The 24,190-nt window shown below is 44.5% G+C and overlaps 1 protein-coding gene across 1 annotated transcript in view; it reads left to right on the top strand.

Annotated features, from left to right (window-relative positions):
- The window catches only part of MCHR2 (melanin concentrating hormone receptor 2), a 776,191-nt gene that overhangs the window by 550,464 nt on the left and 201,537 nt on the right, over nt 1-24,190 (top strand). Inside the window, exons 4-5 of the mRNA XM_073673176.1 lie at nt 4,814-5,008; nt 10,625-10,744. Coding sequence (XP_073529277.1) covers nt 4,814-5,008; nt 10,625-10,744 — 315 coding nt within the window. The remainder of the gene's footprint in view (nt 1-4,813; nt 5,009-10,624; nt 10,745-24,190) is intronic.

Below are 24,190 nucleotides of genomic sequence, written 5' to 3'. Positions count from 1 at the left end.
TTACTGTCATCTGGGTGGTCGTGGACCGTTTTAGCAAGATGTGTCACTTGGTTCCCTTCGTCAAACTGCCCTGCGCTAAAACTCTCGCTAAGGCCTTTGTCAAGGAAATTGTCAGACTTCATGGCGTTCCTACTGACATTGTTTCTGATAGGGGACCTCAGTTCGTGGCTCGTTTGTGGCGTGCCTTTTGTGACAGGTTGGGAGTTCATTTGTCGTTCTCGTCCGGATATCATCCTGAATCTAATGGCCAGACAGAAAGGAAAAACCAGGATGTTGAGCAGTTCTTGCGTTGTTTTGTGGCAGACAATCAAGAGGGGTGGTCTGAGTTTCTGCCACTTGCTGAATTTGCTCTGAACAATCATACATCTTCTTCTGCTGGTTGTTCGCCTTTTTTTTGTTGTTCTGGGAGACATCCGTCGTTTGGGTCGTTCTCCAAGTTGGGATCTGCCGTGCCTGAGGAGGAGAATTTTTCCGGTGATTTGGAGAGAGTTTGGACGGATGTGTGTGGTAATCTTCAGGAGGCCAACAGAAAATCTAAAGACTACTTTGATAGGAAACGACAGGAGGTTTTGTTCGCTGTTGGAGACATGGTTTGGTTGTCCTCTAGGAATCTGCGGTTGAGGATTCCTTCTAAGAAATTGGGTTCCAAGTTTGTAGGGCCCTTTAAGGTGCTTCAGGTTGTCAACCAATCTGCTGTTAGGTTGGAGGTTCCTACCTCCTGGAGAATTAATCCGGTATTTCATGTCTCTCTGTTGAAAAAAGCTGTTGTATCGGATTGTGACGCCTCTGCCTCTGTTCCTCCGGTGGTGGAGGACGGGGAATATGAAATTTCTCGCATCCTTAACTCTAGACGGTATAGAGGTAGTTTGCAGTATCTTGTGGCCTGGAAAGGTTTCGGACCCGAGGATAACTCTTGGGTGAGGTCGGATGATGTTTCCGCGTCCAGACTTATCAGAGCGTTTCACAGGAGATTTCCTGATAAGCCTGGTCCTAGGGGATCCGGAGGATCCTCTTAGAAGGGGGGGTACTGTTAGAACCTTGCTCTTAGGTTTTTTCCTTTGCTGGTCACATGACCTTGTTGGCCTATTTAATCCTGCTCCGCCCTTCTGGCTTTGCTGGACTTCATTGTATAACTACTTTCTAGCTAGCCTGTGCTCTGTATCTAACTCTGTTAGTTTGCTTGGTCTACGGACCTCTTTGTTCTATATATTTTGTTTGTTCGTCTGTCTGCTACTATTTCTGTTAGGAGGTGTCCCATTTTCCTCCCAGTCATTAGTACTTGTAGGGATTCCTTCCCCACATCTATAGGTCTCCGTACAGACTAGCTTAGGACTTTAGCAGGTCTGATCGCAGGATCAGGTCCCCTGTTACATCGTAGGGATTAAGCTGAGTTCTATCGTAGGGACAGATCTCCTCTCTTTCCTTAGCTCTGGTAGCAGAACATAACACTAACACTTGACTGTGTGGAAGACAGACCGGAGGTGGTGGTGCCCAGGTGACTGGAAGTATTATCTGCTATCCAATTAATAACCTGTTCACACTGGTCAGTTTGCAATAGTTGTGCTGTTGTGTGCTTCCCTAGTAATTCGGTCCAGAACTGGGAGCGAGAAGATGTGGCTGTTGGTTGTGGCACATTTTCACCATGGCCACGGCCCCGTCCTCTGCACACACCATCACTAGAACGTCCAGTTCCACGTCCCTTGCCACGTGCCTTGCCCATTGTAAATGAAGTAAAATAGCTTACACTCGCACTATCAATGGCAAAAGGGTAATTAAAAGGAGATTTGAACCGTGGAAGAGGAAAACCACAGTTCTATTTCTCTGGCCTACACCAGAATCTTTTAAACAGATATATTTGTGTCGGAATAGTAAGCGAGACACTCAAACTGTTTTTCTTATGGAAAAAAGGAAAAAAAGTTGATAATACAGAGATTTGAAACGTGGAACTGCAAAACCACAGTTCTAGTTATCTGGCCTACACCAGACTCTTTTAAACATATATATTTGTGTCTGAACACTCACAGACACACTCAATTTTTTTTTTTGGGGGGGGGGGATACCAAAAGGTTAATAAGACGGGTATTTGTACAGTATGACTGAGAAAAAAAAAAAAAAAGAGGATTTAGTAGAAAAAAAAAAGGATTTTTCCTGGCCACTGAGATTTGGGGCTAAGTCTAGCAATTTGAAAAGCACCACACAGGACTGTAATGCAGTGTTTGTTGGTATAACCACTGCGTCTCCTATACAGCCTGCCTGCCTGCCTGCCTGATATCTGGGATGGATATTAGTCCTGAGAAGGACTGTTTGTTTGATTTTGCAGGCTTTAGAGACCCTACACTGCCTATTTCACAGTAGAAATTTCTCCCTAGCTCAGCAGCACTCTCCCTAAACCGTCTGATCCTGAGCGAATGAGTCCAAGATGGCGGCGCCCGGTTTTAAATACTCAAGGTGACGCTGTGTGGCCAGCCAATCACTGTAATGCCCACAACCAACATAACTGCAGCATTACAGTGACTGGCTGGCAATCCCTGCATGTTCATTGGCTCTATAAAGAGCGCCAAACGTGCAGGGAGGAGACCCGAGCTCCTGCCCGAGTAGCCCGAAAATGCTTGGTGCTCGCCGAACATCCCGAGTAGTGAGATGCTCGGGCGAGTACCGAGCAGTGTCGAGCATGCTCGCTCAACACTAATTATTATTATTATTTATTTTTATAGCGCTATTTATTCCATGGCGCTTTACATGTGAAAAGGGTATACAAAGCACAAGCAATTACAATCATTTTGAACAATACAAATCAGTGACTAGTACATGAGGAGAGAGGACCCAGCCCGCGAGGGCTCACAATCTACAAGGGATTGGTGAGCATACAGTAGGTTGGGGTAGAGCTGGTCGTGCGATGGAGCGGTGGTTACTGCAGGTTGTACACCTGTCAGAAGAGGTGGGTCTTTAGGTTCTTTTTGAACATATCCACGGTATGCGAGAGTCTGTTGTGTTGGGGTAGAGAGTTCCAGAGTAGGGGGGAAGCACGGGAGAAATCTTGTATGCGATTGTGGGAAGAGGAGATAAGAGGGGAGAAGAGCAGGAGATCTTGTAAGTATCGGAGGATGCGTGCAGATAAATACCGGGAGACTAGGTCACAGATATAAGGAGTAGATAGGTTGTGTATGGCTTTGTATGCCATGGTTAGGGTTTTGAAGTGGAGCCTTTGGGCAATGGGGAGCCAGTGAAGGGATTGATAGAGTGAAGAGGCCAGGGAATAGCGGGGGGCAGGTGGATTAGAAAGGCAGCAGAGTTTAGGATAGATTTGAGGGGTGCGAGAGTGTAAGAGGGGAGGCCACAGAGCAGGAGGTTACAGTGGTCAAGGCGGGAGATGATGAGAGCGTGCACAAGTGTTTTTGCAGATTTGTGGTTGAGTAATGTGCGGAACCGGGAGATATTTCTGAGTCGGAGTCGGTAGGAAGTGGAAAGGGCTTGGATATGTGGTTTGAAGGAGAGATTAGAGTCCAGGGTTACCCTGAGTCAGCGAGCTTGCGGGACAGGGGAGAGTGAGCAGCCACTGACTTTGATGGATAGGTCAGATGGGGGGGTTGAGTGAGACAGTGGAAAGATGATGAATTCTGTTTTATCTATGTTAAGTTTTAGAAATCTGTCAGAGAAAAAGGATGAAATAGCGAACAGTCATTGTGGCATTCTGGTTAGTATGGAGGAGATATTGGGTTCTGAGAGGTAGATCTATGTGTTATAAGCATAGAGGTGATACTGAAAGCCTTGGAACTCTATGAACTGTCCGAGGCCAAAGGTGTAGATTGAGAAGAGCAGGGGTCCTAGGACTGAACCTTGTGGGACACCGACAGATAGGGGGCGAGATGAGGAATTGGTGTGTCAGTGGGAGACACTTAAAGTCCGGTCTGTTAGGTATGAGGAGATCCAAGATAGGGCCAAGTCTGTGATGCCGAGAGATGAGAGAGTCTGTAGTAAGAGGGATTGGTCCACTGTGTCAAAGGCAGATGATAGGTCGAGGAGGAGGACAGAGTTGTGTTGCTTGGATTTGGCGGTTAGTAGGTCATTGGTGACTTTAGTCAGGGCAGTTTCAGTGGAATGATGCGGTCAGAAGCCAGATTGTAAGCAATCACAAAGGGAGCATGAGGCGAGGTGGGAGGACAGTTCAAGGTGGACGTGTTGTTCCAGTAGTTTTGAGGCATAGGGGAAATTTGTATGGGGCGATAGCTAGTCAGAGAGGAGGGGTCAAGGGAGGGCTTTTTGAGGATGGGTGTGTAATCAAGGCATGCTTGAAGCATGAGGGGAAGACACCAGTTGTGACAGGTTGAAAAGGTGGGTTAGGGTTGGGATGAAAACTGTGGTGAGGTTAGGGATGAGGTGGGACGGGATTGGGTCAAATTCGTAGGTGGTGAGGTGTGATTTGGAGAGTAAAGAGGAAACTTGATCTTCCGTAATGGTGGAGAAGCTGGTTTTGGAGGAGGAGGGTTCAGTAGATATGAGAAGTGGGGACTTTAGGTGAAAGCTTTGCCTGATGGTGTCAATCTTCTGCTTGAAGAATGAGGCAAAGTCTTCGGCTGAGAAGAGAGGCGAGGGAGGAAGCGCTGAGAGGCGGAGGAGAGAATTGAAATTGTTTAATAGCTGTTTAGGGTTGTGAGACAGGGGGGATATGAGAGAGAAGTATGTTTTTTTTGCTGCAGTGAGTGTAAGTTTAAAAAAAAAACATTTGGATATCACACCACCATTGTTACATGTATTGAATTGATTAGTATATGTTATCATTATGTTTTAGTAGTAGTTTCTTTTTATGTTACAGATATATGGCTCTTGTCCAGCCTTTTCGTCTTACAAGCTTGAGGACAATATCAAAGACAATCCGTGTTAACATATTTCTGTGGGCAGCATCTTTTGTAGTTGTGTTTCCTGTCTGGGTCTATTCTAAGGTTATCCAGTTCAAAGATGGGTTGGAAAGTTGTGCATTCGATCTCACAACCCCAAATGATGTTCTCTGGTAAGTATGAGACCATTTATTCAGCCTTTTCTAATGTTTAATGCATTTTAAGTGTGATACTGTTTTGTATTTACACATTTTTCAAGAATAATTATCTTCATATAAAATGACAAATGAATTTCCTAAACATTAACCTTTTAAAACAAGCTGCATAAAAAGATATGTTAAACTACATGAATCTCTGCAGTTTGTGACTTTTCTTTATATTTTTTTAAATAAAAATAATGAAACTTGGGGCGTTTGATTTCTTTTTGTCCTATTTTCCCTAAGCTTGCATAATATCTTTTAATGGTACTGAGCTAGATAAAAAATAAACTGTGGCTCTAGTTTAATAGTTAAACCTAGAAAATCATGCAGCAAAAGTCTCACTGGAGAGCAATAAACTTAAGTGCTGGCACCTTGAATAAAACTAATTTACACGGTTAGAGAATGCAAAATGTAACAACTTTTCAATTAGAACATGTTTTTAAAAATACCTTAGTCTAACTATTGCTTTTACAAACTTATTAGAGAATAGAAGAAAGGCTATTCCAGAGAATACCAGACAATAGAAGAAAGAAAGAAATTCCAGCAAGAGAAACTCCTGCTACATGACTTTGATAAATTAGAATGGCCCCTTAAGGAGAACATTTCACTAGTTTTAGCATATAAACACGTCATATCATAGAATAGTGGCAGCAAAAATGTCATTTTTATTTCTTAATTTCTCATCTCCATTGATGAGATATTAGCTTGTAAAGTGATTTTCTAATCTAATTTTTGCTAAGACCAAAGGGTAATCAGCAGAAATTAGCCTCTGCATACAGTTACTTTTTCCCCCTGCAGGACATTGATCAATCATAAGCAGGATGCATGCAGGAGGGGGCAGGGAAATACCCCCCCCCCCCCAAGAGAATGTCAGACTTGGCTTCCTCTATGTGAGATATATAATGACATACAGCTCTGAGCTCACAGATCTCACAGCTGACATTTACTATGATTAGAAGACGAGGACGACAGTAAAGCAAAGCTGTGTGTCATTACAAACACCTCTTGCAGCTCTTATCTCACAGCAGTCAGTGTGGGTGGTGGTGGAGTAGAGCAGAACTGAAAGCTCTGTGAGAGGAGAGCTGCAAGAGATGTTTTTAATGACACATAGCTTTGCTCTACTCCCCACCCCCAATACTGACTACTGTGAGATGAGAGCTGCAGATGCAGGTGTTTGTAATCACACACAATTTGGTCTACACCCCTTCCCTCGTGACGCCTCCTGTTTATGATTGGTCAATTTCATTCAGGAGAAAAAATAACTACACTCAGAATCGAATCAATGCTAATGCCTCCTTGAGCTCACCATGGGAATAGAGAAAGAATCTGCTTATATAATTGGAGACACCATTCCAACTGCTAAACAAAAGTGTAGTGTACTAACAAGAATAAAAGAAAACACTAATAGTTTGATAAAAAAAATATCAAAACAACAGTACACATCAGAAACCATTGTTTCTGAATTAAATCAATGCTAATGCCTCCTTGGTTAGAATCTAATCTTTACAAGATTATTATTATTATTATTTATTATTATAGCACCATATATTCCATGGCACTTTACATGTGAAAAAGGGGTATACATAGCAAAACAATTACAATAATCTTGAACACAATGTGACAGCGACTGGTACAAGAGGAGCGAGGACCCTGCCCGCGAGGGTTCACAATCTAGAAGGGATGGGTGAGGATACAGTAGGTGAGGCTAGAGCTGGTCATGCAGCGGTATGGGGGAGCGAGGGTTACTGCAGGTTGTAGGCTTGTCGGAAGAGGTGGGTCTTCAGGTTCCAGAGTAGGGGGGAAGCACGGGACAAATCTTGTATGCGATTGTGGGAGGAGGAGATAAGAGGGGAGTAGAGAAGAAAATCTTGTGAAGATCGGAGGTTGCGTGCGGGTATGTAACGGGAGACTAGGTCAGACATATATGGAGGAGACAGGTTGTGAATGGCTTTGTATGCAATGGTTAGGGTTTTGAACTGGAGTCTCTGAGCAATGAGGAGCCAGTGAAGAGATTGACAGAGAGGAGAGGCCGGGGAATAGCCGGGAGACAGGTGGATTAGTCGGGCAGCAGAGTTTAGGATGGATTGGAGGGGTGTGAGAGTGTTGGAAGGGAGGCCATAGAGCAGGAGGTTGCAGTAGTCAAGGCAGGAGATGATGGGGGCGTGCACTAATGTTTTTGCAGATTCATGGGTGATGAATGTGCGGATCCGGGAGATATTATTGAGTTGGAATCAGCAGGAAGTGGAAAGGGCTTGGATATGTGGTTTGAAGGAGAGTTCAGAGTCCAGGGTTACCCCAAGGCAGCGAGCTTGAGGGACTGGGGAGAGTGGACAGATATTGACATTGATAGATAGGTCAGTTGGGGGGGTTGAATGAGATGGCGGAAAGATGGTGAATTCTGTTTTGTCCATGTTAAGTTTTAGAAATCTAGCAGAGAAGAAGGATGAAATAGCAGACAGACATTGTGGGATTTTGGTTAGTAAGGAGGTGATATCGGGTCCAGAGAGGTAGATCGGTGTGTCATCAGCATAGAGGTGATAATGAAATCCGTGAGACTCTATGAGCTCTCCCAGGCCTAAGATGTAGATGGAGAAGAGTGGGGGTCCTAGAACTGAACCTTGGGGGACACCGACAGATAGGTGGCGAGATGAGGAGGTGGTGTGTCAATGGGAGACACTGAATGTCCTGTCTGTTAGGTATGAGGAGATCCAGGATAGGGCCAAGTCTGTGATTCCGAGAGATGGGAGACTCTATAGTGAGAGGGAATGGTCCACTGTGTCGAGGACAGATGACAGATCCAGGAGCAGGAGAACAGAGTAGTGTCGCTTGGATTTGGCAGTTAGTAGGTCGTTGGTGACTTTAGTCAGTGCAGTTTCAGTAGAATGGTGCGGTCGGAAACTAGATTGTAGGCGGTCGAAGAGGGAGCAGGAGGAGAGGTGGGAGGACAGCTCAGAATGGACGTGCTATTCCAGTAGTTTTGAGGCATAGGGGAGAAGTGATATGGGGCGATAGCTAGTCAGAGAGGATGGGTCAAGATAATATCTCCGCAACACAGATGAAAAATTAAAAAATAAGAAGAATATTTTATTCTGCTCTGCAGCCACTATTCCACGGTGTGGCCAGTTTAACATGCTAAAACTGATGAAAAGTCATTTTTAATGAATAGATACAGTACAATAGGACTGTATAATAATATGTTTAACTTATCCTATTCCATAACATGCTGCCTGGGGATCAAACTACATGTTCAAACTGATAAATTTACAAATATACTGTATTATAAGATTTATATATAATTTCAGTATTGTTAGGTTCCTGAATCATATTGTAGCTGATTGATCCTCATTTCTACATGAAAAAAAAGTAACCCTTTTTCTGAAAATGTTTATATTTCATCTTCCAACTTCGGCCCTGTTCTGTTTCTGTTACAGATGACATTTATAGCTGGCTATACATATGAAATAAAATTAACCCAACAGATTAATATTAATATGATTAGCAGTCAATTTCATACACATATGGGTTTGCAGACCTTGGCAGATATTCCAAGAAAGAAAGATGGGACATGTTGGATTTCAAAATGCATGACCTTTGTTCCAGCAGGGAATAAGGCTCTTCCATGTAAGTCTGGCACTGACTTATTCCTCTCTCCTGCAAAAATAAGCAGTCATACTCAATGGCCAACAGTTAAATAATGTACAGTACAGACCAAAAGTTTGGACACACCTTCTCATTTAAAGATTTTTCTGTATTTTCATGACTATGAAAATTGTACATTCACACTGACAGCATCAAAACTATGAATTAACACATGTGGAATTATATACTTAACAAAAAAGTGTGAAACAACTGAAAATATGTCTTATATTCTAGGTTCTTCAAAGTAGCCACCTTTTGCTTTGATGACTGCTTTGCACACTCTTGGCATTCTCTTGATGAGCTTCAAGAGGTAGTCACCGGAAATGGTTTTCACTTCACAGGTGTGCCCTGTCAGGTTTAATAAGTGGGATTTCTTGCCCTATTAATGGGGTTGGGACCATCAGTTGTGCTGTGCAGAAGTCAGGTGGATACACAGCTGATAGTCCTACTGAATAGACTGTTAGAATTTGTATTAAGGCAAAAAAAGCAGCTAAGTAAAGAAAAACGAGTGGGCATCATTACTTTAAGAAATGAAGGTCAGTCAGTATGAAAAATTGGGCAAACTTTGAAAGTGTCCCCAAATGCAGTTGCAAAAACCATCAAGCACTATAAAGAAACTGGCTCACATGAGGACCGCCCCAGGAAAGGAAGACCCAAAGTCACCTCTGCTTTTGAGGATAAGTCTATCCGAGTCACCAGCCTCAGAAATTGCAGGTTAACAGCAGCTCAGATTAGAGACCAGGTCAATGCCACACAGAGTTCTAGCAGCAGACACATCTCTACAACAACTGTTAAGAGGAGACTTTGTGCAACAGACCTTCATGGTAAAAGAGCTGTTAGGAAACCACTGCTAAGGACAGGCAACAAGCAGAAGAGACTTGTTGAGCTAAAGAACACAAGGAATGGACATTAGACCAGTGGAAATCTGTGCTTTGGTCTGATGAGTCCAAATTTGAGATCTTTGGTTCCAACCACCGTATCTTTGTGTGACGCAGAAAAGGTGAACGGATGGACTCTACATGCCTGGTTCCCATCGTGAAGCATGGAGGAGGAGGTGTGAAGGTGTGGGGGTGCTTTGCTGGTGACACTGTTGGGGATTTATTCAAAATTGAAGGCATACTGAACCAGCATGGCTACCACAGCATCTTTCAGCGGCATGCTATTCCATCAGGTTTGCGTTTAGTTGGACCATCATTTATTTTTCAACAGGACAATGACCCCAAACACACCTCCAGGCTGTGTAAGGGCTATTTGACCAAGAAGGAGAGTGATGGGGTACAACGCCAGATGACCTGGCCTCCACAGTCACCAGACCTGAACCCAATCGAGATGGTTTTGGGTGAGCTGGACCGCAGAGTGAAGGCAAAAGGGCCAACAAGTGCTAACCATCTCTGGGAACTCATTCAAGATTGTTGGAAGACCATTTCCGGTGACTACCTCTTGAAGCTCATCAAGAGAATGCCAAGAGTGTGCAAAGCAGTCATCAAAGCAAAAGGTGGCTACTTTGAAGAACCTAGAATATAAGACATATTTTCAGTTGTTTCACACTTTTTTGTTAACCCATTACATGCCAAATTAGCAATTTTCATTTTTTGTTTTTTTTGGACCTAATTAGAAAATCTTAGTTGCTAGAAGCAAAAATTTAGGCGTCCCAAAAAAAGGACATTGGTAGATAATGGGTTAAGTATATATTTCCACATGTGTTAATTCATAGTTTTGAGGCTTTCCGTGTGAATGTACAATTTTCATTGTCATGAAAATTCAGAAAAATCTTTAAATGAGAAGGATTGTCCAAACTTTTGGTCTGTACTGTATATTTAGGATTTTACAGTATTGCTGACAGTGTAATTCCATTCTATCAAGTTTAAAGCCACTCGAAGGTGGAGTTTTACTTTCACGCATAACAGAAGTGAATGCCATTCTGTGTTCTTTTACTATTTTGTTTTTCAGGTATACGCTGTACTTGACAATCACAACATTCTTCTTTCCTTTACCACTAATAGTAGCCTGCTACATATTAATTTTGTGTTACACATGGGAGATGTATCATCAAAACAAGACAGCAGGACGGTATGTTAAAACTGTTCATGAATTTACATTTTCATTTTCTCTAAATATCTATTTATTATGCAAAAAATAGTGAGCTGCTGGGTTAGCCAAAAATTATCTATAAAATGCAAATGGGTTATTCCCAAAATCACAAATTGGGTCTTGTAATTATGTAAATATTCATTTTTGTCAATATAGCTTATTTTGAAATATGCCCTATTTTTCACATTTCACACCCCTACACTCTAGTTATGCCCAAAGAGGCTTTACTTATCCAGCTGTCATTAGATCAAGGCCAGCCTTAGGGGATACCAAAAAGGGCTCTCATTCCTTTACAATCCCAAACCTGAACAGAGAATGCCATTCCTACATTATCAGTGCCATTTCTGAGGTTAGACATACACCAGGACCGTTGCTGACATTATGGTCATGTAATTTCCTCCGCCCTTTTGGATTCTGGAGTAACCAGAGAGGTGATAGCCTAAAATATTAATAGAGCTCACCATATGACTAGAGCAAGAATTCACTAATATTATTGGAGACGCCATTCCAACTGCTAAAAAAAAAGTGTGGTCTACACACGACAATGAAAGAAAACACTAAGAGTTTGATCAAAAATGGCAAAACGACAGTAAACACCAGAAACCATTGTTTCCAGATGTATACAATTTTATATCATGACAAAAATGTAAACAAAATTGTGAAAGAGGGTTAAGGGTGTGTAACAAGCAAAGTATTTAGGTAATTTTTATCCTCATAGTATGCACTGAGATCAGAGATAAGAGGCTCAATAAGCTGTGAGTCAACTTCAAGTCAAATTTTCTAAAATTCGCAGGTCCCGGTAAATTTGAAATAGGCAATTCAATTCATGAGAATGAGGAAAAAAATGTCCAGTGCTGTTTCACACACTGCTGAACATCGCATCAGCTAGAGAGAAAGCTCATGACATCAGGAACATTCTGGCAGGCTTATGATTGGGCAAAGTAACTTACACACCTATGTGGCACACGCCCTTGTGCAACATTTCTTTCAATAATTTATCCATTGGATAGAGATGATGCTATGGACAGGAAAGTTTCCTCTCTGCACTGCCAAAGCATAGAACCCATGGTTTACCAAGAAAACCTTCCACTTCCACTAGTATGAATTGCTGACACCTGACAGGAAGATTGTCAATTCATATTACTAACAACAAATTCTGAACTTTTTATTATTAAGGTGCAAAAAAAAAATCAGGATTAATCTAACAGAGCAATATTTTTATGGTGTACTCTTTTGCTCACTGGAGTCTTGATGTTTCTCTTAGATTTGCTCTTATAGCCCTTACATGCATTCAGACATATTAACTGGAGCACAAACATTGCATTTAACTGCAATTTGCTTTCCTCAGCAGCACTTGTTTATCAGAACAACTCTTTACATTTTCCTCTGATCCCATTAGTCGACTGGATCCATACTTCCACAAAATCTTATTTGTCTGGAAGATGTTTCCTTACTTACATAATTCTCAATATATTCTTCTTGACACCATTCCATTTGACAACACTATAATATTTCAAATACTGGTCCAGACTAATCTAGCACTGATGACCATACCTCATTTGAAGTCTCTCATACCATTCAATTTTTCTATTAAAATGTGAAGTCACACCATACCTCAAATCATTTTATCCAGTTCTCCAGGGGCATGCATTTCATTTCCATACTCGGAAACGTGAATCAACAAAGAGCAGGTGTCTCTAATAAAGTAGATATTTAGTGTATAGTAGGATTAAATTAAAATCTTATCTCTGGAATACAATAAACAAAAATTCTGCTATAAATATTTTTTTTACATTTTTTATGATCTTTAAAGGGGTTGTCTCGTGACCAAAGTACATTTTAATCAATACATTTTGGAATAATAGCAAGCTTCACAATTGTATGTGTTATAAAATGATCCTGAGCTTACATTATCTTTTAAATGTGCCCCTGTTATGTACGGTGTAACCCCATTACAACATCCACCATACATGTACGGAGCTGCGGGAGGTGCGCTCCCGTACACCACCGTACATTTACGGCGTGACAAAGACATCTGGCTGTGTTACATTTGAAGACCCCGTGTATAGTGTAACAGAATCACTGGTGTTATATGCGAGGGGTGGTATACAGTACAGACCAGAAGTTTGGACACACCTTCTCATTTAAAGATTTTTCTGTATTTTCTTAACTATGAAAATTGTACATTCACACTGAAGGCATGAAAACAATACATTAACACATCCCACAGGAGACCATCGGCAACCTCATCAGGAGCATGCCCAGGCATTGTAGAGAGGGCATACAGGTGCATGGAGGCCACACACAATACTGAGCCTCATTTTCACTTGTTTTAAGGACATTACAAAGCTGGATCAGCCTGTAGTGTGTTTTTCCACTTTAATTTTGGGGGTGACTCCAAATCCAGGCCTCCATTGGTTAATAAATTTGATTTCCATTGATGATTTTTGTGTGATTTTTTTGTCAGCACATTCAACTTTGTACAGAACAAAGTATTCAATGAGAATATTTAATTCATTCAGATCTAGGATGTGTTATTTGAGTGTTCCCTTTATTTTTTGAGCAGCGTATACAGTACAGACCAAAAGTTTGAACACACCTTCTCATTTCTCATTTAAAGATTTTTCTGTATTTTCATGACTATGAAAATTGTACATTCACACTGAAGGCATCAAAACTATGAATTAACACATGTGGAATTATATACTTAACAAAAAAGTGTGAAACAACTGAAAATATGTCTTCTATTCTTGGTTTTTCAAAGTAGCCACCTTTTGCTTTGATGACTGCTTTGCACACTCTTGGCATTCTCTTGATGAGCTTCAAGAGGTAGTCACTGGAAATGGTCTTCCAACAATCTTGAAGGAGTTCCCAGAGATGCTTAGCACTTGTTGGCCCTTTTGTCTTCACTCTGCGGTCCAGCTCACCCCAAACCATCTCGATTGGGTTCAGGTCTGGTGACTGTGGAGGCCAGGTCATCTGGCGTAGCACCCCATCACTCTCCTTCTTGGACAAATAGCCCTTACACAGCCTGGAGGTGTGTTTGGGGTCATTGTCCTGTTGAAAAATAAATGATGGTCCAACTAAACACAAACCGGATGGAATAGCATGCCGCTGCAAGATGCTGTGGTAACCATGCTGGTTCAGTATGCCTTCAATTTTGAATAAATCCCCAACAGTGTCACCAGCAAAGCACCCCAACACCATCACACCTCCTATTCCATTCTTCACGGTGGGAACCAGGCATGTAGAGTCCATCCGTTCACCTTTTCTGCGTCGCACAAAGACACGGTGGTTGAAACCAAAGATCTCAAATTTCGACTCATCAGACAAAAGCACAGATTTCCACTGGTCTAATGTCCATTCTTCTGCTTGTTGCCTGTCCTTAGCAGTGGTTTCCTAGCAGCTATTTCACCATGAAGGCCTGCTGCACAAAGTCTCCTCTTAACAGTTGTGGAAGAGATGTGTCTGCTGCTAGAATTCTGTGTGGCATTTACCTGGTCTCTAGTCTGAGCTGCTGTTAACCTGCAATTTCTGAGGCTGGTGACTCGGATAAACTTATCCTCAGAAGCAGAGGTGACTTTTGGTCTTCCTTTCCTGGGGCGGTCAACATGTGAGCCAGTTTCTTTGTAGTGCTTGATGGTTTTTGCAACTGCATTTAGGGACACTTTCAAAGTTTGCCCAATTTTTCGTACTGACTGACCTTCATTTCTTAAAGTAATGATGGCCACTCGTTTTTCTTTACTTAGCTGCTTTTTTCTTGCCATAATACAAATTCTAACAGTCTATTCAGTAGGACTATCAGCTGTGTATCCACCAGACTTCTGCACAACACAACTGATGGTCCCAACCCCATTAATAAGGCAAGAAATCCCACTTATTAAACCTGACAGGGCACACCTGTGAAGTGAAAACCATTTCCGGTGACTACCTCTTGAAGCTCATCAAGAGAATGCCAAGAGTGTGCAAAGCAGTCATCAAAGCAAAAGATGGCTACTTTGAAGAACCAAGAATATAAGACATATTTTCAGTTGTTTCACACTTTTTTGTTAAGTATATAATTCCACATGTGTTAATTCATAGTTTTGATGCCTTCAGTGTGAATGTACAATTTTCATAGTCATGAAAATACAGAAAAATCTTTAAATGAGAAGGTGTGTCCAAACTTTTGGTCTGTACTATATGTCACTCTGGCTGCTAGCCTTTGTGAACTGAAACCTACAAACTTTCCTCAAGCATGTTATATGTTGGGGGTTAATTCACCTAAATAGTTTGGTTTTATGTGAATGGCATAGAGGGTGGGAATTCATACACCCTACCTCACCTCAGGGTGTGACTGAGCAAGCTTAAATGCTCAGTCACTATTTTTTTTCTGCTGTTGTGTTTGGAGAGGCAAGGTCTCCAGACTGGACAGCATTGGCTCAGGAAGGAGCAGAAGGCTGGGCTACAACCTGTGTGGGCGAACACCACACTCCTATGGACTGTGCTATTGTTTATCTTTTGTTTTGTTGTTTTGCCAGTAAGGACGTGTTTATTTTGCTGGAACTGCAGGGCTTCATGCTATACAATAAAGGCTGCAGAGAAAACCCGGTTCCTGAGTCTACTTCCAAAAGCGGTGAGTTGTCTTACCACAGTTGGTGCGAGAGTATGTACAAGATTCCAGGAACACGTGTGCCTCATACAGAGACTGATGGATGTCCTGGGTGAAGGCTGCCAGCCAGCAGGAGACATCTGGCAGCATGGAAAAGCTAATTAAGCAACTAGTGCAGAGTCAGCAGAGCATGCAGCAGCATCGGCAGAGCCAACAGACCATGCAGCAGAGCCAGCAGAGCATGCAACAGCCGCACCGTGAGCAGCTACAGCAGCATCAAGAGATCACTAAGCTGCTGATGCTACAGGTTCAGCTCCTGAAACAGCAGCAACAGGATCAGCATCATCAACAGCAGCAGAAGATCGAGCTACTTGCAGAGGCGATCCGTGGCAAGGCGATAATTCCGACAAGTTCAGGTGATGACACATACACCAGGAAGACGGTAAGGAGAGCATTACAGAAAATGAACCCGGGGAATGATGTTGAGGCATTCCTGACTGTTTTTGGGAGTGTGGCGGAATGGGAGAGATTGCCGCTGGAGCAGTGGGCAGAGTTTCTGGTGCCATATTAGACCGGGGAGCCGCAGAAGGCCTATTACGTTCTGACTTTACAGAACGCAAAGGAATATGCCAAATTAAAAACTGAGATATTGGCACGCTCCGAAGTGACTATGTCTGTCAAAGTGCAAAGGGTACCCCACTGGGCGTAAGCTGGCTTACAGATGTTCGACTTGCTACATCTAGTCCAGAAGTGGCTGAAGCCAGAGTCTTCCCCTCCTGCCCAGATGGTTGAGCATGTGGTGATGGACAGGTTCATCCATTCCCTACCCAGGCTGGTGCAGGCCTGGATTGCCCAGAGTGACCCTCAGAACGCGGACGACCTGATGGGCCTGGCAGAGAGGTACCAAGTGGTCGAAAAATCCCTAGGGAAACCCGACATAGTCACCTCCCCATACTGGTGTGCCAAAAAGGGGGCAGGTTCACCATGGAAGGGTTTCAGAGCCACAACTGCAGGGCGTCCCACTTTCACTGAAGGTGCTGCAAGGACTGTTGTTAAGGATGTGATCTGTTGGCGGTGTCACAATCCAGGACACGCAACCGCCCAGTGTCATATGTCTGCTGAGCCATTGGATTGCAGCCTAGGCAGACGATGTTGATATTATGCTTACCCAGCCTGCAGTGTGGACTGACAATCCGGCGAGGGGCCACAGGCGTGTGTCATATCTGTTAATGGAGTGATGGTCCTGAGTCTGTTGGACTCCGGAAGTCTGGCAACCTTAATCAGTGCCACCCTTCCCCACCAGCTGATCCCTACCAAATCTGTGGGCATCCGCTGCATACATGGGGATGCCAAGAACTACCCGGTGGCCAGAGTGAGTCATAACACACTGTGGCACTCAATCCCACGAAGTCGGGTGGTCAAGGACCTGATACATCCTGTCATATTGGGGCACAATTTTCCCTTGTTCTGGGACTTGTGGGGGAAGAGATCCAGACTGAGTCACATGGACAAAAGCCAGGACCCGAGAGAAATACCCCGGTTGACATCAGAAGTGGAAGAGTTCCCTCTGTGTGTCCTTGCTGGCGATGAGGACGAGACTGTGACCGAGGTGGCTGACCTCCCTGAATTAGAGGTGCACGGAGAGAACTTTGGGTCAGGTCAAGTTCGGGATTTGACCTTGAAAGGGGCGTGGGACAATGTTACTGTTTGTAATGGTGTTGCTCAAGAGCCGGGGGTGGACAACAGGTACCCACACTTTGCAGTTCTGGGGGAGCTATTATACCCAGTGACTAAACTAAAAGAGGTAGTGGAACAGCTGTTAGTTCCAGGGTCATACCGTCAGAGAGTATTAGACATGGCCCATTCACATATTCTGGGGGGACACCTAGGGGTTGAGAAAACCCAGGAGAGAAAAATGAGGAGGTTCTATTGGCCAGGATGTTACCGGGAAATCTTAAACTATTGTAGGTCCTGCCCCACCTGCCAGATAACCACGCCCACCTCCCACTTCTGTGGTCCCTTAGTTCCACTACCTGTGATCCAGGTTCCCTTTGAGAGGATTGCCATGGACCTCATGGGTCCCTTTGTTAAATCAGCCCGGGGCCATCAATTAGTGATGAGCGAGTACCGTAATATTTGGAATCGCTATACTCGTAACAAGTACTTTGTAATAATCATGTGTTCGTTCTGAATAGCGAGTATAATGTAAGTCAATGGGAAATGCGAGTAATTTTCTGCTGGACCCTACAAAGGGGTCTGGGGCCTGAGAAAAAGGCTGAAATGGATGGGAAAGTGATGAAACATAATGAGAAGAGCCTGGAGAATGTGCCTGCATGCATTTCTGACTCACATATGGTTTCTGGGAATAAGTTTGTCGCAGTATAATGCCACTTTTACAGACACACAAGAACAGCTACCAAATCTAACCTAAATTGCATTTAACAGGCCAAAAAGGTTAAGAAACAGTTTTTCCTGCACAATCACTTGTATATAAGGCTAAATAAACCAGAGACACCAAAAAAATATCCCTTTTAGCCTTTGTTCACACATACTGTTGTGGCTTATTTTCACCTTTTACAATTGGGAAGGCCCTGACTTATACATTTTGTAGGTTCCTCTGTCATACATAATTTTTAGTTCGCTATTCCCCAGCACTTTACAAGCACAGTTAGAAAGTACAAGTAGGTATGTTGATCTTTGACCTGAGAGGCCTCAGGTGGCTCTGTAACATGTGTTTTGGAGGGACAGCTGTTACTTAAACATTTGGGCGGTCCCTCTATCATTGACACTCAGATAGTGGAATACATATTCAATAGCATTTTACAATGTACCCACTGTAGCGTTGGGCTGGACCCTTCTCCTCCTCCTCCCCCATCACCATGTTATACTGCGGCCCTAAATTCAATTGTTCAGAGGCCCTGCAGTAGGCAAGAAAGCTGTGTTTTGTGAGAGCCCTCATGTGGCCCTGTAACATACATTTTGAAGTGCCCTCCTCTAAAAATTTTGGAGGTCCCTCTGGTCTACAATACTTTTGGTGAGTGCCCTCACTTATTCATGTTGTAGTGCCCTCACTCTATTATTTAACTCATTTAATGGCAGAGACTAAAGATAAAAAGGCTAAGAGACATGAAGAACTAGAAGGTAGCAGTGAGTGCGGCCTGTGATCCTCTGGTATGGCTGAACTCTGTGAACCGGATAAATAAAGCTGCACTAGTCAACTGGATGATGAGCTCAAATATATCACTTGTGCAAGTCAAAGGACAAAGGATATATGGTACCCCTCTCCAGGATGGGTTGGAGAAGCTTCTCCAAATGGCTCAGAGATTTTGATTGTTAATATTCCCCAGATTATATAGGAAGAGAAGACTTCTTGATACTGCACTACTTGGACCAGTGTATAATGTGCATAGTGTGATGAACCTGTAATACGCTGCTTGAGGGACTTGAAGGGTACGCGGCTGCGTACTTGGACGATATTGCAGTCTTCAGTCCCACTTGGGAGGATCACCTAGAGCACCTGCGGCAGGTGCTCGGTCGGATCCACCGGGCAGGCTTGACCATCAAGCCGGAAAAGTGCCAGCTGGGCATGAGTGAGGTCCTCTACCTGGGTCACCGGGTAGGCGGGGGGGTTCTGAAGCCAGAACCGGGGAAAGTGGATGCCATCGCATCCTGGCCCACTCCTAGGACCAAAAAGCAGGTGATGTCCTTCTTGGGGACCGCCGGGTACTATAGGAGGTTCGTCCCACACTATAGCACCCTGGCCAAGCCCCTGACGGACCTCACCAAGAAGAAGCTGCCCGTCGCAGTCGACTGGACAGTCGCCTGCGAGACAGCTTTCGGGGCACTCAAGGCCGCCCTAAGTAGCTCCCCTGTACTGCAAGCTGCCGACTTCGACCGGCCGTTTGTGGTACAGACCGACGCCAGTGACTTTGGCCTCGGTGCTGTGCTAAGTCAGGTCAACACGACAGGCCAGGAACATCCTGTCTTGTACCTGAGCAGGAAGCTACTGCCCCGGGAGGTGGCTTACTCCACGGTGGAAAAAGAATGCCTGGCAATTGTATGGGCCCTGCAGCGTCTGCAGCCCTACTTGTACGGGAGCCATTTCACCGTGGAGACGGACCACAACCCCCTCAGCTGGTTACACACGGTCTCTGGGTCGAATGGCAGGTTGCTACGCTGGAGCCTCGCTCTCCAGCAGTACCACTTCTCCATTCGCCACAGAAGAGGCCGTGACCACGGTAACGCTGACGGGTTATCCCGGCAAGGGGAGGGTGCAGAAGGACGCACGGGGGAACACAGGAATGTGCTACCCCCTCGCGCCATCGTATAGGGGGAGGTGTGATGAACCTGTAGCCGCCATCTTGGTAATGATAAATCATATCCAGGGATGGCCACACTTCAGCAGCCCCCACCCTTGGGACCTTCTGTTAAAACGTCAACTAGATAGTTTCCCCCCATCCAGGCTCCTGTAAGATAAGAAGCCTACTTAACACTTGAATGCTAGGAGCTTCAAAGACTTCGAGAGGAAACACAGCCAGCAGGGGGGGGTGCTTCGTCTATCTGTACCTGACCATTTGTCCCATAGGACTAGTTTCTTTGTCTGTCACAAGCATGGAGGCATAAGATATAGAAACATGAATAGTACACGCATGTTGCGTGGGATGGGCCAATAAAAAAATATCACGGCGTCCCGGAGCCATTGCGCACACAAGCCTCCGCGGTAGACGTTTGTACGTGCTCTGGAAGCCAAGATATAGCGCGGAGCCATTCCTGAGGACCGTATGGTATCATAATTGATATCAAAAGGTCGGTTACGGCGGCCCGAATCCATGGGAACCCCTGGGGGTATCATGAGACCATCCCAGAAGAAGTTATTGGGTTCCATAGAATTTGGGCTTCTGATCGAAGTTAGACCTGAGGGTGGAGACTGAGCCAGCTGACCTCACCAGCAGTGGGCGGGACGGGGCAGGTAAGATAGCAGGACAGACAAGAGACAAGTCAGTCTTGACCCAAGAGTGGTGTGCTGAACATCTGAGCACCAGCTGAGGCCACCAAGGGGAGGAGCAGTTTGACCATGCGGTGGTAGGCCTCAGCCTGTAACAAAGAACCGTGCCTGCGATCGCAGAATCCTCTCCCTGCGTCACAAGAAAATCAAGAAACCGGTAACTGATATGCTGTGGTGATTCTGTGTGTTGTATTCCATTGTTGTATAATTTAGCCTGACCTTATACCTGTGTATATTTAGTTGTATATCGTGTATCTAGTGTATTATTATAATCAATTACCTCAAGTAATTGTGGGCCTGCCTTTTATTCTGCATAACGAACGCATGTCCGTGTGAGCTCGGCTCAAGCCAAAACGCTACCCAGGGTTGGTTCCTGACCCGATATAGGCCCATTCACGGACTGGGCGTATATCTAAAATAGGGACTGGTGGCAGCATACCAACTGGGGATTGGGGAAGGCTGGTAGTGACGGTCGGAGGTTCAGATATATATATTCCTGGCGCGGCCAAGGAAGATATATATACCGCCCTCACTACAGAGGGCCCCGATACCCAGTAGGTTACAGGACAGTCTCCCTGGCGACCGCTTATCCTAGGTGCAGTTCCTTGACTGACCTGAGAGGTAAGGGGGCGCCAGAGAGCTGCACCCACCGGCCGGCTTTCATCACACATAGTATTTCCAAAAATTACTCCTGGGGGCTGTGTCTTAGGCGCAGGGAGATTCCATGACGCAGGGAGTACTGTAGTAGTTGTGGCCCTCAATTCAAGCTTTCAGAGGGCCATCAGTCGGTCATCAACAGTCAGTGTAAATTTCTATTGAATATGTATCCCCTATCTCAGTCACAATGTGGCATAACCTGTGACAAGGGCCTCCAATGACAAATATTAGTTTGGTAGGACCACTGTACATTCCAGATTTGTCCACTGCACAATGTGCATAGGGTTTGTAAAAATGAGCCCTATGGCTGAGTCATGGTTGATGTAGGTAGCCACCATTCCAAGGGCATCCAATCACAAATAGTAGTTAGGCTGGAGTAGGAATACTGTCCTGGTTTGTTCACTGCACAATGTGCATAGGGTTTGTAAAAATTAGCCCTATGGGTTGAGTCATAGTTGACACAGTAAGCCACCATCCCAAGGGCCTCCAATCACAAATAGTAGTTAGGCTGGAGTAGGAATATTGTCCTAGTTTGTCCAGTGCACAATGTGCATAAGTTTTGTAAAAATTAGCCCTATGGGCTGAGTCATGGTTGACGTAGGTAGCCACCATCCCAAGGGCCTCCAATCACAAATAGTAGTTAGGCTGGAGTAGGAATACTGTCCCGGTTTTTGTACTGCACAATGGGCATAGGGTTTTTAAAAATCAGTCCTATGGGCTGAGTTATGGTTGATGAAGGAAGGAAACGGGTTTTTATGGGAAGGGGATGACGTTAACAGTAGTGTTGAGCCACCCCCGTAGTGTTCGGGTTCGGTTCGGTTCGTCGAACACCGGGATGTTCGAGGAACTGTTCGTCGAACTGTTCGTCGAACACCTTAGAACACCGTCGAACACCGTTAAAACCAATGGCAGGCAAACAAAAACACATAGAAACACATAGAAAACACCTGCAAAGGTGTCCAAAAGCTGACAAACTGCTCAGAAGACACTCTGTTTAAAAAAGCCGGCCGGCAAATTCAGCAGCGGCATACACCGGTACCCGACAATTTAGACAAGAAGGAATAGAGCATCACACATAGATTAGATAGATAGAAACATGTCAGTCACACATATAAGAAGCACAGTGACAGTGTTGGTTACTGCATTTGTCATTTAGTGTAAAGGATTTATTAAAAAAAATATTAGTGTTTTCATGCACCGTCTCTTTAAAAAAGCCGGCCGGCAATTCAGCATCTGTACCCGACAATTTAGAACAGAAAGAATAGAGCTTCACACATAGATTAGATAGATAGAAACATGTCAGTCACATATATAATAAGTACAGTGATAGTGTTGCTTACTGTACTTGTCATTTAGTGTAAAGGATTTATTTAAAAAAATAATAGTGTTTTCATGCACTGTCTCTTTAAAAAAGCCGGCCGGCAATTCAGCAGCGGTACCCGACAATTTAGAACAGAAAGATAGAGCATCACACATAGATTAGATAGATAGAAACATGTCAGTCACATATATATGAAGTACAGTGATAGTGTTGGTTACTGTACTTGTCATTTAGTATTAAAATAAAGGATTTATTATTAAAAAAATTGGCGTGAGGTTCCCCTTAATTTTAGGCTCTAGCGGAGGTTAAGCAGACGGCTGGGGCAGATGTTTGAAGCCTGGGAAGGGGGTAATACCCACGGAGCTTCCCAGGCTACTAATATCAGCCCCCAGCTGAATACATAGCCTTTACTAGCTATTAAAATGGGGGACCCCCCAAAAAAAATGACGTGGGGTCCCCCCTAATTTAATAGCTAGCAAAGGCTAGGCAGACAGCTGGGGGCTGATATTAATAGCCCAGGAAGGGAGCCATGAATATTGGCCCCCTCCCAGGCTAGAAACACCAGCCGTCAGCCGCCCCAGAAATGGCGCATTCATAGGATGCGCCAATTCTGGCACTTAGCCTCGCTCTTCCACGCTGCCCTGGTGCGGTGGCAGGGGGTAATAGGGTTGGGGTTGATGTCAGCTTATAATGCCAGCTGACATCAAGCCCAGGTTAGTAATGGAGAGGCGTCTATAAGACACCCCCATTACTAACCCCATAGTCAAAGTTAAAAAAAACACAAACACCCAGAATAAAGTCCTTTAATTGAAATAAAGACACAATCCTTTATTGTTCTAAATTAAACCACACCTACCATCACGCCCATTCCAGCTGAAGCCAACGATCTCCTGCAATAAAAGAAAAATAATAAAGCAACCTCATCCTTACCTTTCCATGGTTCCCACGACAGCTTCAGCTCTGCTACATCGAGATGACAGGCTGGACCGCAGCAGAACGCCGCCATCCAGCCTGTCATCCCGCAGACACTGAGAAGTGCAGGCTTGCTTGCGCTGCTCAGCGTCTCTCTGTGACGACATCCAGATGAGCCGAGTTCATGTCCAATGAACTCGGCTCACCTCATGCACGTCACTGACAGCGTGGGAAAATTCCCACGCTGAAGCGCTGATTGCAGGAGAATTTTCCCACGCTGTCAGTGACGTGCAGGAGGTGAGCTGAGTTCATTGGACATGAGCTCACCTCATGCACATCACTGACAGCGTGGGAGAATTCTCCTGCACTCAGCACTTCAGCGTGAGAATTTTCCCACGCTGTCAGTGACGTGCATGAGGTGAGCCGAGTTCATTGGACATGACCTCGGCTCATCTGGATGCCGTCACAGCGAGACAGTGAGGAGCGCAAGCATGCCTGCGCTTCTCAGTGTCTGCGGGATGACAGACTGGATGGCAGCGTTCTGCTGCGGTCCAGCCAGTCATCTCGATGTAGCAGAGCTGAAGCTGTCGTGGGAACCATGGAAAGGTAAGGATGAGGTTGGTTTATTATTTTTCTTTTATTGCAGGAGATCGTTGGCTTCAGCTGGAATGGGTGTGATGGTAAGTATGGTTTAATTTAGAACAATAAAGAATTGTGTCTTTATTTCAATTAAAGGACTTTATTCTGGGTGTTGTGTTTTTTTTAAATACTTTACTAGAAATTCATGGCGGTCATGTCTAATACTGGCGTGACCCCATGAATTTTGGGCTTGGGGCCAGCTGATAATACCAAGCTGGCCCTAACCCCTATATTACCCAGTGAGCCACCGCACCAGGGCCCTGGATGAGTTGGGTACAGCGCCAGAAGATGGCGCTTCTA

This window comes from Phyllobates terribilis, unplaced genomic scaffold (genome assembly GCF_046119375.1).
Source record: "Phyllobates terribilis strain yellow unplaced genomic scaffold, ASM4611937v1 Scaffold_3__8_contigs__length_932513732, whole genome shotgun sequence".
In the NCBI taxonomy this organism is placed as follows: Eukaryota; Metazoa; Chordata; class Amphibia; order Anura; family Dendrobatidae; genus Phyllobates; species Phyllobates terribilis.
This window is presented reverse-complemented; position numbering and strand designations above follow the sequence as displayed.